General features: G+C 42.2%; 1 protein-coding gene across 7 annotated transcripts; it reads right to left on the reverse strand.

Moving 5' to 3' along the window:
• Positions 1-10822, reverse strand: LOC135378995 (uncharacterized). Of its 7 annotated transcripts, XM_064612215.1 has the most exons (4): positions 10203-10822; positions 9610-9640; positions 7835-9410; positions 11-4428 (listed from the first exon to the last, which is right to left on the reverse strand). In XM_064612215.1, the coding sequence occupies exon 4, from the start codon at positions 4009-4011 to the stop codon at positions 1765-1767; it is 2247 nt and encodes a 748-aa protein (XP_064468285.1). In that variant the 5' UTR covers positions 4012-4428; positions 7835-9410; positions 9610-9640; positions 10203-10822; the 3' UTR covers positions 11-1764. The 7 variants fall into 7 exon arrangements, with proteins under 7 accessions (XP_064468289.1, XP_064468285.1, XP_064468284.1 ...); XM_064612214.1 differs by lacking the exon at positions 9610-9640; XM_064612213.1 differs by having other exon boundaries at positions 7835-9640.
• Between the last annotated feature and the right edge of the window lie 5201 nt (positions 10823-16023).

Genomic DNA, 16023 nt, shown 5'->3' on the forward strand with positions numbered 1-16023 from the left:
ACATATAATCAAATTCGTCTGAGACAGTCCATTTACAAACAGTGACTTGCAGACAAAGTCAGTTGTTATTTCCATCGCAAATGCATGCAGCAATATGGGAAAGCAAACTGTCTCTCTTTCACTCACATCAAGAGCTACACATTACTTCAGGAAGACATGAAATTCATCAAACCAGGTCTCAGCTTAGTCATCACTCGTGGCTAACAAATATCCTCTAGCTCCTAACTCACAGTTGTAAGTAATCCCACACTGACAACCATAGATGTGGAATAATGCAATAGCTTTAGTTCATGGTTCTAACATGACATTGTTCTAATATATGACAAACCATAGCTATATGGATGTAACATCTTTATTACAATTTTTTTCTGTGGGACCAGGAATAGAAGGGCAACATCTGTTGCGGGGGTGATAACAGATGAGTTCCCTCCTACTCCCGTATGCCAACTCTGTAATGAAACCTCGTGATGGTGCACACCCCAACACCATCGCTTCATTAGAGAGACCAATCCGTACACATTAAAAAAATTCAACCATAGCCAAAAGGTAGCGTGTCAATTCCATCATCACAAATGAAGCGTTTCGTATCCAGTGGATTGAGGGCTATTTTTGTCACTGACACACTTTTGTTGACATTGTCCTTGTGCACAATGAGGTTCTGTTTAACTTTATGCATTGTGCCCTGCTCGAGAGCATTCGTATACATAGAGAAGTGGAGTTTTTGTGCTTCACATTGTTTAACACCCTTAGCGCGATTGTACTGCTTTTTGCTGCACAGATCGAGGGCGTACAGCTTTGGCTTCAGACAACAGAAGCCAAGAATGTGATCACGAGGAAGCTCATTTTTAAACTTTCCTAGTACCATCCTGTTTTTTGTCGAATAGAGTGGGTGATCAGGGTCATATCCAGAGTTGTCTAGATGCTCGTCAGCTAGTTCGTGGAGTACTTTATCGTCACTCAGCATCACAATGTAAGAATCAGTGTCCATATATAGCAGTCGTGTATCAGGGGCTACACGGAGAAGATGGTTATGATAAAAATCAAACATCTTCAGCTTAGACAATTCCAATATTGTGAAGCCCAGGTACAGCGGTTGCTTCATGCGAAGAACAGACTGACTAAATTGGAACAAGATGACGTGAGAGCTCAGAGGGCGGAACTGTTTCAAGTTTGGTTTACGTAGAAGCTTCAACACTTGCTCATCTGTTACTGTGAGGCGACAATTTACGAATTTCCTGACTTGCATACATGTCCTGCCATATACACTATTAATCATTAGCTTTGATTGCTGTTTCTCAAATGCGTTTGTAGCTCGCTTCCGAAGTTCGTGATTGAAGTCGACATAGGATCGCAGAAAGGGCTTTTGATTGAACTTGAGAACCCTGTGAACTTTAGTGAGACGCAACCCCAATTGCAGATACAGTTGCAAATTGCGATAGTGGAGAAAGTACCTCTCTTTATCAAATAATGTTAGCAACAGTTTTGCTTCGGTAGCTTTCTGTGGAAGATTGAACTTCTTCATGAGCGCCTTCTGATAGTCTGACAATAGCTCATAACGAACGGACATTTTTTCAGGGGCAACGGGAAGATCTCTGTGGCGTTCATGAGTTGCTCGGTCATACACTAGGTCTACCTCAAGAAAGTAACCCACAGGGCTATCATCTCGTATCTGAGCTATATCCAAGTTAACAATTTCCTCCTCAGTGAGCCACTCAAATCCTCCATAAGGCAATGGTTCTCTCATGACTGCTCCATACAGGCCATTTACATCAATGTAGTTAATTTTTTTTTTTCTTTTTCGGGATCAAACTGTTCTGTTCCTGGCACATTCGCAGTTGCTTTTCTCAGGGAGCACTGTGTGACACCTCCTCGTAAGCCATTCTCGATGAGCAGGTACGCGTTGGGGTCGTTAATTAGTTCTAGTTCTACCTGACTCATTTTTAGTGCACAAGACATGCTTAATCCTGGAAGGGATACAAAATGAAACGGTTCAATCTTGTGCACATCGAGTGTCCACTTTCGAAAGTTCTGAAACACATCTGCTAAAAGCAGTGTGTCTGTCAGAAGGTATAAGTCCGAATACTCTCCAAGACTCTTGAGCCGAAATTTTTCATACACATTCTGCGCGTGGTTGTAGTCTTGTTCACTTACTTCGGTTCCATTCAAAATGTTAAAGAACTTATCTCGAGGTGGTAGCGAAGGCTCATCATAGGCTTCAAAACTGGTGACAAAGTTATAACAGAAGACCCCCTTACGAACAACCAGCTGAAAGTGTTCCTCATTTGGAAAAAACTGGCGAAGGCATTGAAAGTTGGATTCACCTTTATCACGTAGATTTTTCACCAGTGTTTCAAGGCTTGCGTTCAGAAAACTCAAACTGTCCAAGAATCGATAAGAGCCGATGTCAATTGCTTTAAATTTTTGACAGCTGGTGGCAATCACGTTGATGTCTGACTTCTTAAGCAGATGTAAATGAGACAGGAGAAAACTCATGTCATAGTTAGCATTATGTGCAATGATTGGAATCTTGGGTGGCACTCTCAGTTTCAGGTTACACGTCTGACATAGTGTTTGTCGAAATTCTCCGCTTACATGGTCATGGTCTCGAACTTTTTGTCTTTTAGCAAAGGATTCTTTGCAGATATTACAATGAGTGGCTGCTGTATGTTGACGCTCATTCTCTTCAGTCATTTCTAGAGGTGCAAAAGCATGTATCCATCCTAAAATTTCGTCATGCAATTTCCGCAGCAGCTCCATAAATACTGTGACACAATTAGGACCACGGAAAAGATGCTTTTGCAACACGTGTGAGTCGGATGCACGTATAACCAAAAGGCAAAATGAGGAAGGACAGTGATCCTCATACACGTTTGTTTCCTCCAAACAAGGTGACAAAACACTTTCAAAATCATATACACAGTAGAAAGGGACTTCCGACATGAGATGTTCCCCGGCAAATGCTACCGTCTCTCCCTTCTTAGGGTAAATTGTCTTAGCAACCTTCTGATGCAAACACATCTTTAAATGATCACTGAGGATTCTGTCTGATGAGAAGCCCATCATACACCTCTTGCAATGAAACCGTCCGCTAGGTTGAAATAATCCATTAAAATTTGTGATAAGCAGAAAATGAGAGTCGATTAGCAACAGATCCACATGTTTCTCACGCTCGTCATCGACAACCTTGATGGGGTACAGAGATTTGTCTTCCCTTTCGTAGGCGTACACATTGATACTGATACCATTATTTTTTTCGAATGCTTCAACCTCTTTTGGGAAAGCTACTGGGAATGTTTTCGGAAAAACATACTCAGAAATATATGGTCTGTACGAAGATGCCCTACGCCTGCGATAACCAGTAGCAGGATGCAGTGCAGCTATTACAGAGAAGGCAAAACACATGTTCTGCTCATCTTCATGCAAACCAAAGTCCACACACAACAGAGAACGAAACTTATGCTTCAATTCTTGCGGTAACTCAAACTGGGTACATCCAATCAGTTGAGGCATCAAACGTCCAATGTTCATGATACAGGCATGAATGCGAAAGAGAAAAAAACCTGAACCTTCTACTTCGAGGTTTTCCAAATTTTGTGCTATTTCAGCAGTCACTTGAGTGATAGAAGGTTCTACATCTGCCTCTGACCATACTGTCACTACTTTGGAAGGCACGAAACTAATTTCGAGCTGTAACTCATCGTCTGGCGTGTGACGACCAAGTTCCACTTTAAGCAATACAAAATAGCGCAGTGGGAAACCAAAGTGTCGTAAGACATCAGCAATGTACTGTCTGTACTCGTGAAAAAAGGTTGTAACGTCATGTCCGCTAACGTCCCTGTCGTGTAAATGTAGCTCGAACCGATTAGTATAGTTTCGCAGTGTGCACAAAGTCTCACAAAAAGGAATGCAGGGGGCTTGAAGATTGTGAACATTTGCCAAGTGAATCTGAAGACCTAATGGTGTTGCATAATACTGCCGTTCGTGCTGGGAGCATAAGTGACACGTCACCATATCTCATCACTTTCTCTTCGAATTGGTGAAGATAATATCTGGCGAAATGACTTTTTTACCATCTTTGGTAAACCGTTCTTTCTTCTCCATTTTGAGATTTGGAAGCAGTCGCATTTCCTCTAGCTCTTCCTCCGACAATTTTTTGAAGCGTCCAGGTAGATACACTTTCACTGGCTTGTCGTTTTCCATGCGGAGCTCCACGTATACGGCCTCGCCATACATAGTGTCAATTTTCTGAATGTCCAGCACTTCGAACTTTTCGTTTTTGGGTATGTTGCTCATTTTCTGAATTTCACCGTCACCACATTTTTTCAGTTTATCCAACTTTTCCATGACGGATGACATAGCTTACTTGTGTTATGGAGGCTTCGCTGTTATGATGACAATTTGCTTTCTCCTCTTGCTGTATAGAATGAACTGAAAGAGAAGAATAGATTTGTAAACTCTTACATCTTCCACAGGAATATGTAACACACCTCCTCAGTCTGACGTTCTGAATGAAGAACCACTCTCTATGTCCGCTCTTATATAGCGATTGCATGCAGCTCTCTAACATGTGTGCACAGCCTTGAACGTCTACATCCTTGCAACGTTATACATGAAGACATGTTTCAGCGTGTCCTATCTAACTTCATTGGTCTGGTAACTAACATACCTGCGTGCACAACCTTGAATGTCTACAACCTTGAACGTGTGTACTTCGACTTTGGGTAAGCTTAGAGCACAGACTTGTCTTTGCTTTTTGTTGTAACCTTCCATTATGGAATGCTCCTGGTCTGATAACTAACACGGCTGTGCGCAACCTTGAATGTCTACAACCTTGAAGGTCTGTATTTCAGTTTAGCCAATCTGAGAGTGATGTACAGGCTCGTCTTTGCTGTAACCTTCCTTTATGTAATGTTGTGATTTCATAGCATGCTTCATTCGTTTGCAAAAGATGGCTGAGGTTGGACCTTATAGGTTTACCACTCCGGTCTCAATGACCATATCAGGTCAAAGCCAGAGTGGAAAGACGACACTTGTTACACGTCTAATTAAACATAGAGCTGCTGTCTTCGACAAACCATTTGATCATATATTGTACATATACTTGTACAAACAACCAATCTTTGATAATTTTCCAGAGGTAACCTTCAGTCAGGATATTCCTACTAATCTTGATACTGTAAGAAATTCTTTAATTATATTTGATGATTGCTTAGCCGACAAACAAAGGCTCAAAGAAATCTGCAATTTTTATGTAGCTGGCTGTCACCACCTCAACTGTTCAGCTATTTTCATAACACAATATTTATTTATTAATGATCCTCTGTATAGATGCATTCAGTTTAACAGCAGTGCCTTAATTTTATGTCGTTCCGCCCGCACTGCGGACCAAATGCAAATACTTTCACGACAACTGTTTGGTCGAAAGAAAAGTGAACTACTGCCAAGTATATATAAAGATGCTTGCAAGAAACCATATTCATACCTTGTAATTGACCTATCCCAAAACTGTTCAGACCAATTTAGGGTGTGGACTAACATATTTCCAGACGACCAGCGACAAATAGTATATAAAACATGAAACGTGTCAAGAAGAATATTCATTTCCTTCAGTTGCTTGCTGATGCAAAGTTGCCGGAGCAACGTTATTTTCTCCTGGAACATGCTACGAGAGAGCAACTAACTGCTATTCGAGAGATTTGTATGAATCTTTGTAAAGGAAACATTAAGGTAGCTCCAAGAGTGAGAAATCAGTTGCAACCTTATGCAACACCTATCCGCTTTTTGGCAAAACGAGACACTACAGGAGTGAAGAAAGTTCGAAAGGTATTGCAACAATCTGGTGGTTTTCTACAGTTCCTTTTGCCACCTTTGCTGGGTCTCCTCTCGACTTTAGGTGGAAGGGCGATAGCAAAAGCAATCGGAGTGTAGTCGATGCAGAAATACGAGCTTGTGCCTTACCGGGAAACCCCCATCCCACAGATATTGAAGAAAGATGAACCAGACGATATCAAAGCAAAAGAGATAATCCAATATCTTCACTCCTTGCTACATCCCACTGTGAGTGAGAGCACACCTACACTGGGTTCAACAACAGCGAGAGAAGAGGAAACACAGACCGAGGAAAAAAGTAATACTGTCGTTGATTTCATGAGCAGTGGCTATAAAATCAGATCAGAAAACCTATTACGTCTTCTGGAACCAACGATCTCATGGGATAGGAAAACATTTCAGATAATTGTCGACGGTGAGCGAGTAGACAATACTAATATAATTGACCTCGTATACTATCTCGTGACGAAAGCAAGAAATGTTCAAAGACCACCCTATTTTGATCGGATTTTGCCGCTATTGGTCAAGCTAAACTTACCAGCACTTATTGTGCACCCATCTCGTCTTCAAAAACATACAGCAGAGAAAACTCTGGCCACTCCTTCACCTCATTCCGTAAGTGAAGCTTCCACACCTCGACGTGCGTCACCACCGCTCACACGAGCCGCGAAGCGCGCACGACAGCTCACATGGACACCGTACTGAAATCCGAGGAGAGAGGCTACTTCGAAGAAGAAAAAATACTGTCACACTTCCCTCCAAGACATCATAAAAAGGTATTAGCTATGCTTCAGCTGATGACAACGGTTCTGGCTTACGACGAGTACGGAAGAGTTATCTGTCACGGAAAGGTGGTGCCACACTCATCTATTGTTGAGCTTTTGAAGTACGAACTTCACAACAGGCAACCTCCCTGGATGAGAGGAGACGTTTCAGCTACAATCAACGCTTATCTATCACTCGATGCTCTTAGAGTTTGCAGTAGGAAGAAGTACTAATGGCAGCTTACTATGACCCGCAACATGTCGGCAGCTTTGGTGGAGTGCAGAGACTTGCTCGAGCCATAGGCGAAAAGAAGGACAAAGTCACTAAATTTCTGGAGACAAGTGATGTGTACAGTTTGCATAAGGAATACAAGCGACCCACGAAGTTTCGAAAAACCATTGCACTTGGACTTCGTGAACTATTCCAGGCTGACCTAAAGGATTTGCAAAGTCTAAAGAACCAGAACGATGGTTTTCGCTATTTGCTCTTTTGTATAGATGCTTTCTCTCGGCTTCTTGCCATTGTACCTATTCGTAATAAACGATCTCCCGAGGTTATTCGAGCTTTTAAACTTGCCTTTAAAAGAATTGGGACACCCAAGCTTTTGCACACAGATCGTGGAACAGAATTTACAAACAAGGTGGTACAACAGTTTCTGAAAGCAAGGGGGATCCGGCTCATCCATACAAATTCTCCTATGAAGGCCAGTATCGCCGAGCGATGTCAGCGAACAATTGTGACCACACTGTACCGTATCTTCACATTCCAGGGTCACAAGCGATATGTGAACATTTTACCTCAAGTAGTGAAAGCTTACAACAATCGCGTACACAGATCGCTTTCTGCCAGACCAGTGGACGTAAAGAAAGAAAACGAGCACATTTTCCGAGAGAGACTGTACCCCAGCCCGGTTGGACCACCAAAAACGCCGCGCTACAGCGTTGGAGACGTAGTGAGAATAGCAAAATACAGACATCAGCTAATAAAACGTTATTTAGGGTCATTTACGTCAGAACTCTTCGTGGTGAGAGCGATCAAGTTAGGGTATCCTAACACGTACCTATTACGTGATCTTAAAAATGAAGACATCATTGGTGGGTTTTATGAGAGTGAAATTGTACGAGTGAGAGAGGTTCCAAAAGTAGAGAAGATCATAAAACGACGAGTTAGAAATGGGAAGCTTCAGTACTTGGTTCAGTTCACTGGCAGTCTGGACAAGAAGTGGATTGCAGAAAATTACCTTGGTTTGTAATGACCAGTCAAGACAAGTCAGCCGCCGATGACACAACATGGCCTGAGGTTGATCCTCGGCTTGATGGCGCATGGTTGTCATCATCAGACGCAGATGAAGAGCAGCCTGTGCTAGGTAGAGATGTGTGTGGCAGATGGAGAAGAGGTTACACACACGAATTTCGGATGCAGCCTGTGTGTCGTCTCAAACATGTCTCCTACAAAGAGATATTGGAATGTGGGTTAACACAAGTAGGCAAAACTTCGCTCGTGGAAGCTTTTAAAATTGTGACGGATATGGTGTTGTTTCAAGCGCTGCCAGATCAACCTCCTGACAGGGTTACTTGGAAAACTGCAAAAACAATGTATGCCAGAGTTCACACCGCCTGTACGTTTGCCTCGGAATCACCTTTTGCCTTACTTGCTGAATGGTCACGTCACGTGGACGAAATTTTGACATATGCTGACGAGGTTGACGCTATGCATCTTGCTGCCGAGAGTCTATGTTTCATGGAACAAGCCGAGTCTGAAGGTTGGCACTACTTAACAGGCTACATCAGCAAGCTAACACTTGACCTCTTCAAACATCGACTGGTGCACAATGGAGCATAAAAAAAAAAATCACCGCTCATGTATCAGGGAAATAAAAATGTACATTTGTACTAAGCCCTCTCATTTCATTGTGAGTGAACAGACATGGATAGATGTTTGTGTGTTCTCTTCTCCGTTGTGTGGCACACGTTTTTGCTTGTTGTGGTGATCATCGAGCTAACGAAGCTTCCATCCTCTTCCCTTCAGCTTCATCAGGGCAATTGCAGCAAAGAAGCTGAACTAGAAAAATATGTTTATGTACATTCGTGCCCTTCTGACTTGCTTGTGGTACGCATTTGGAGTGAAAACGGTAAACCGAAGCGTTCTGGTGTTACCCTAACACGAAACGAAACACGCCAGCTGCAAAAATGCTTAGAGACAGCCAATCTTACAAGGACCTATTACGATAACGAATGCTCAGATGTATGCTGTTTGTGCTTAGAACGTGAGTTAAAACTTCGCCGCTGCCCAGGCAACATTTACTCTCTTGGCAGAACAATTGGTCGACATCACTCTGGCTATGGAATCTCACTATCTAAAAGGGCTGTGATCTCACTGTCCTTGTATCTAAATAAAAAAAAAATGTAACTGTTTGCAAACGTTTTCACTTCCTGTGATGGGCTAGGAAAGCATTCCTTAAATCACAAAGACCTGCATGTCGCCACTGAAAGCGAGAGGCATGAAACCTTGTCGTTCCTCATATTTGCATTTCCATAAATGACTTGCATGTTCATAGAAAAGCATTATATATAGTATATGTATTGCAAAAGAGGAGGGCAAATCCATGTACTTACCACAGTCTGTCTTTCCAGTCAAACACTCTCACGGAGAAAAAAAATCTTCATCTGGAATCCCGAGTGGATTAACTTGAAAAAAAAAAGTTTTCCACCTCTTCTCCATTGTATAGCACACATTTTTGCCTTGTTGTCAAGGAAGATCTCAAACTCTTCCCTTCAACCTCTTCGGAGTAGTTACAGCAAAAGAAGGAAGATGAACTGGAAAATATGTTTTATGTCAAAGCAAAATCAAACGATAAAAAAAAAAACACCGTTTCGCTAAGTTTAAATGCAAAGAAACATGCAGTAACAAGACTGAACATTTCCTAAAGTAGGCTTTCCCCCAATGCACGTAGGAGTTGGGTGAAGACTAGCTACATCTCACAAATGAAGGTAGACACATTCCTTTCTTTCTGACCTGTTTGCCATTGACGTGCAGGTGAAGTGTTCTGTTGTTACCCGAACATGAAATGAAAAAGAGAAGCTAAAAAAATGCTTAGAAGAAGTCGATCTTACAAGCCCAAAATGTGAGATGACCCTTCAACCTCGTCGGAGTAGTTACAACAAAGACGATGAACTGGAAAATATGTTTTATGAAGAACCAAAGTCAAACAATTAAAAAAAACACCGTTCCGCTGAATTGAAATGCAAAGAAACAAGCAATCCAGCAAGACTGAGCATTTCCTAACGTTGACTTCCCGCAACGCACGTAGAAGTTAGGTGAAACCGACTTGTAAATTAGCAATGTCCTCCAAAACATACAACTCAATGCAATGTCCTAAATAAAAAAATAATGTTGTACTGTTTGCAATCGTTTATTTTTCACTTCATCTACTGCGATGATCTAAGAAGGTGCACTTTAAAATCACAAAGATTGCATGTCGGCAGTGGGAAGGAATGAACCTCTTTTCTTTTTTTCTTTCACATACATGCATTCCATAAATGGCTGTGACCTTGCATGCTCACAGGGGAAGAACTTATAACAAGAGAAGAGAAAAAGCATGTACTCACCTTAGTCTGCTTTTCCAGTCAAACACCCGCACGGAAAAACCTGAGCTGGAATGTCAAGTGAATCCACCTGAAAACAATCAAGTGGCATTCACTTGACATTCCAGCTCAGTCCGGAAAGCGTTGCGGACGAACCGTCTTATATAGAAGTCGCTTCGTTTGCCTATGAGAGTGCAGCGTCGACCGTCTCGCCCCAAAGACGTGATGAGGAAAGTGATATTATCGTTTATCCTTGAGAGGTAATTACGGCTTTACCCGGGCTGGCTCGCTCTGTTCAGAAATCAAAGCAGTCAGCATGGAGGTGGCTGTCATTAGTATACTGCGTCTTTTTTTCTTCTTCTTTTTCCTGCGGCGCATCATGTATCGCATAGTAATTATTTTTCCTGTCTTCGAGTTGCAAAGGCGACACCGGCTAGAGTAAAAAGGTACGACCTTTATCCAACGAGTTGTCTTATATGCAAATGCTTGCTATTGCAATAACATCGTGTATCTTCGAGCGTTTATTCGACTTGCTCGCGTGCTCATGCAAATCAGCAGAAGAGATATCACAGTCTGAGTGGAAACAGCGTGACCTTCAGCCATCCCGTCGTCTAATATGCAAAGCGTCGCTAACGCAACAACATCTTAATGGAATACGGAAAAAAGTGATCTTATCATTTCTCGAGAGTTAATCCGTGTCGTACACAAAACGGATTAATGGGGAGAGGTAGCCTGGTCGACTACAAGTCCAAGCATGTTTAATGAAATCTCTACAATGAATATCATGATGTTCCCCATGATGCGTCGGATGTCGAATTTCGAAGCGGTAAGCCTTTTGTCGGTTACACGCCCTTAGCACCCTGTCCATAATCACATCTCAATACTAGCTACGCCATATCCTTGCAATTCGCAACGATGTTGTGGCGGCGGCCGGTGCATTTTTTTTCTTTTTTCGATCGGTTGTCGAAGATCAGAGCTGTAGGCCTTCATTTTTTTTTTTTTTTTTTTCGGTTACGCTCTTAGCGCTCTGAAGTTTAAGTATATACTGTCTCTTCGCACTTCGGAAGGAGTCGATTGGCTGATCAACCATTTCCATTAGGCAGACGATAGCGAGGTGTCCTACTTGTCGACTTTAAACGTAATAAGAAAAAAAAAAATATTTGAACAATGTTGTGCCATGTATGAATCGAGCTATCGTTTTATCCTTGCAGGGATCCAATAAACAAAACACAGAAGCCGACACTGAAGATTTTTGTTTAAGTTTAATTTGTACAAGCTTTCGCGTGGAGGTCCACGCTTCCTCTGTATTTTGTTTATGAGATCTACAGGACTTGACACCCCTCTTCGTATACGCTTTTGCAGGATCGAGTAAGAATTGTGCAACTATCCATAAAAAATTAATCTTCGTAATCTTATTATTATTATTTTTTTTTACTAAGATCCTTAGATGGATGAACGGTTATGGCACATTTCTGATTTCATAACTAAGCTAATTATTCATTGTTAACGTAGTTTGTTTAAAACAAGAGGTATATCATTCTGATGGAACTACACAATTAAGATGACATTCAGTGAGTGCATCCTACAGGCAAGCAAAGGGGTTGGTGCCCCCACGTGGTCAGCCACAACTGGTCAGGTTTAAAATCTGCGAGAGGGTGGAGGTAAACTTATTAAGAAGTATAACGACAGCTTCGTGGGCTGGTTCAACCGCGTTTGAGAGTAAATTGATGTAGAACTGGTCTGCCATTTTTTATTGTTCTGACTAATCTCCGTTTGCATGCACCGTTTTTATAAGACTGAGGCGTGTGCCCAGTCTTAGTTATTTACATAGTAGGTGTGCATGCAACCTAATTATAATAAGAAGCGCGTGTTGCGCGTGCGAGGGACTTGCTGGAGGCTGGCTTACGATATGGGGGGCTGGTGCCCACGTGGTTAATTCCTCAGATGACACAGTGAGGTCGGTATCACTCTGACGTGGTTTACTCCAACACAGTAGGGCGTGCACCTAATTATAATATTAAGAAAGGCATGTTGCAGGGATGGCTTACCAGATAGAGTCGTGAAAGTGGGCTGGTGCCCACGTGGTTAATTCCTCAGATGATACAGTGAGGTCGGTATATGTGGGCTGGCGCTCACGTGGTTTAGCCCTAATTAACATTCGCAAGAGCGGGATGGGGCGGGGACGGGGGCGGTCTTGTTTGTTGATGCTAAATACGCTAGCTAGCGTATCTAGCAATTGTTTTGCTAGATAGGCACTGCTAGGTGGGCTACATTTCTAGACTACTCCGTGGATATAAACTTAATCAGATGACATCATTTGCAGTTACGTGTACAGAGGTAGTTAGTCAGCTGCGCTGTAATTATATAGTATACCCTGACTGATCCAACGTCATCCGCCTAGTGTGGTGTTCCGGTATTAATCTGCTGCTATAACAGCTTAGGAAATTTCAAATGGAAAAAAAGGTACAGGCCGACGGAGATTATATATTTCTGGGCATTCCATGCTGCTTTTTGAAATACAACATGTTTAAAAAAAGAATATGAAGAAAGTAAAACAGGATGAAGCACAATGTAAGCCATCATTTTTATACGACTGTGATCTGCAGCGATGTCGTTCATGTGACCAATTGAAAAACGTAAAATGTAAAAATGAACGCATGTGTGTCTTTCAGAGTGTTCATCATGTAATGCAATCGCACATTGTGATATAAAATGGTTATTAATTAGCGGTGAACGAAACAATATAAAAAAGCACACAACCCAGCATTGGGAGAACTGAAATGACAAATGATCAAGTCATTGTGCTACCGGTTGCAATGTCATAATGTGTGCGTGCCTGTGCATTCCATTTGTTTTACATAATCATAGAAGCGTTGATACTTTTTCGACATTTGAAGCCTCTCAACAATACATTTGGTTCAGCAAATATTCTCTTAACAGCACAAAAATCCTTTTTCGTAAAATATCAGACTGCGACTCTTGGTACTGCATCCCACTAAAAGTGCTAATATTATGGCAAGAAGACGAAAACGCACAGGTAGCGCTGTCTATGTGCTTTCATCTTCTTGTTGTCATTTTAGTGCTTTTAGTAGGGTGCATTTTTGATACTGCTTTGTTATTTTTTGTCTGGAGTCCATGTTTGGGTACTTGAGTACTTGATGGGAAGTACTCGCTACAAAGTACACGATTTAAAATGTAGTTAAAGTACTACTTGTGTCCTTGGTACTTCAAGTACCGCCCATCACTGCCACACAGTCACTTGAGATAGAAGGTAGTTGATGGCTTTGGCATCCTCAAGGATCTGCAGCCGCAGACTGCAGACTCATTAATTTGGACCTCTTTAATCTGGACAACTTTGTATTTTGGACGAACCTTTTTCAGTATATTTACATCTTGTTAATACGGAAACTTGCTTTCTGTAAAATGGACAGTGGAATAAAGTACCGAACCTACAGAGCCCAACGTATTTCGGCCTTGCTATTCAGAGCTTAGGTCAAGTTCGAGCAAGTATTTCCCAGCATAGAACAAGAAAACAGGACAGTCCAAATTATGTTGTCTTCAGGAGCAAGAAAAGGCTTTTCTTGCAGGTGCTTCCTTTTATAAGACGATTCTGCAATAGGAACCGTGACGTCGCAGGTGTCGCAGATGCGTTCGGCTTACCTACTTGTCACGTGTTCCTCAATATTCATGCCGCTTCTCTCAGAACAAGAAAATCTGATTATCCTACCGACAAGTCTGAAGTGCAAGAGCACTACTAAGCCGAAATCGAGCCTGTCAAAGCTCAAGGGGCACTTCAAACAAACATCACCTGGACTTTTTCAAGACAATTGCAATGAGCGTTAGGCACTTGAAAATACTTTTATTGACAGTTTCTGTCAGGGATGAAAGTGTACATATATTAACGGGCTGTGTATAACGATGCCCTTGTTCTTCCTAGTTTGCACTAGTGAGTAAGCATGAGTAAGCACACTTCTTAGTAATGCAAATTGCAGGGACTGAATGAAGGATTAAGAGAAATACAACATTTAAGCCTCATCAGTACCCAAGCAATGATCTGAAAAACAACAGTTCATGAAACGTCGGCGAATGCCGGACCTCGAACCCACAACTCTATGATTGCTACCAATTGCACAATGCCGACATCGTTCACATACCGAGGCCTTGTTGTATGAAGGCACGGACACAGATTTGGTCTGGCCCAGTGTCTGACATTTTTTTCATGCACGCTTGCATTCAACATGCGAAAACAGAGACAGGTGGTATTTTTTATAGTCACGCAAGCTGCAGTCTAACCGAATTCTTACTATTTGATGCAACTGCTGTGCCTAGACTTTTCCCTTCAGTGCGTAAAAAATTGGGTCTGCACAAATTCTGAACTGAGAACAACCGAATTTAAAGGCTCACCCTGAAATAAACAAAGCAAACAGAATTCATAGCTTTAGGCAGTCCGTATTTGTAACACTATAGTTGTGTTCAACTTATGGAAAAGAAATCTAGTCTGTCAGCTCTCAAAATATTACTACGTCGCAGATAGGATGGCTGGGCACAGATCGCTGCCTCCTGCACCGGATAACGGAATCCATCATACCCACTCTGCTTTCGTATTGGCTGTTAAGACTGGCCGCATGACACCACACTGCGGCTGAAAGCGTCCTTCCTACTGATGGCACATGGTGGTGCTGCAGTATTTCTCATGGCACATTATTGAGTCTCCTCATCCCCAACGGCATATGTAGTTGATGGACTACATTTCTTTTCCATCTTAGGTTGAACTACGGTTGACTACAGAACTTGCATGACTCCTGTGTCAAAAAGGGGCACGCATGCTCATCTCAAATTCATCTACTCTTTATATTTCCATGGATCAGTAATAAACCTGCTGAAAATATGTATCACAATTACATGGACCAATGACGCGTACCAATATCCATGCGTTACCCCCCACATTTGCGTGCACAAATGTGTTAAAATGTATGTTTACATTTCTCTGAACTAACTTGAGATAAATGCCACAACCCCTTTAAGGTAGTATGCTTATATCATGCGATAAAAATTACAGTTGGATCTCAAGTGACGAATTCCGTCATTTTATGAATGGAGCCCTCTGGAGCAAGGCACTTCCCTTTCCTCCTTCCAACCCTCAATTAATTAACAATGTTTTGATGAACATGAACCGTTCACAAATAGAGGGTTGACCTATATGTTTGAGGCGCCTTCCATGTTCCATCAAGAACATTGCGTGTGTTTGTTCAGTGTCACCAGAGGAGTTCCTTGTACATAACAGTATTAGCAGAGCTGCTTGGGTCCTTGAGGGCCCGTAGTGTTCTGTAAATAAATAAATAAAAAGTCATCCAGTCAGTTAGCCAAATCGAAATACAGTTATTTCTGTAAAAGCTTGCACTTCCACTTTTCGAGGAAAACAAGTTAATACATGCCCTCCTGAGTTTTTCTCACAAAACACGACAGTTCAACGATGAAAGATGGAAGTCACTGAAAAGGTTAGCCAACTGTAGGACTCGAACCGGTCCGGGGCTCTCATCTTCTCGATTACCGGTCCAGGGCTCTACCAAATGAGCGAAGCTAACACGCCTTCCCAGCGACTTCCAGGGTGCGTCAACTGAAGGAACAAACCAGTCCAACCGGGACAAACTAGTCGCTGGGAAGGCGTGCTAGCTTCGCTCATTTGGTAGAGACCTGGACCGGTAATCGAGAAGATGAGAGCCCCGGACCGGTTCGAGTCCTACAGCTGGCTAACCTTTTCTGTGTCATCTATCTTTCATCGTTAATTTCTTAGGCAATTTGAGATTTTGTGTGTATTCGTCCCTTCTATGTTGTTCCAACCTCA

This window comes from Ornithodoros turicata, chromosome 1 (assembly GCF_037126465.1).
Source record: "Ornithodoros turicata isolate Travis chromosome 1, ASM3712646v1, whole genome shotgun sequence".
NCBI classification, from domain to species: domain Eukaryota; kingdom Metazoa; phylum Arthropoda; class Arachnida; order Ixodida; family Argasidae; genus Ornithodoros; species Ornithodoros turicata.

Coding starts and splice junctions, on each gene's coding strand:
- LOC135378995 (XM_064612214.1), bottom strand. CDS start 4,011: ATGGTGACGTGTCACTTATGCTCCCAGCACGAACGGCAGTATTATGCA.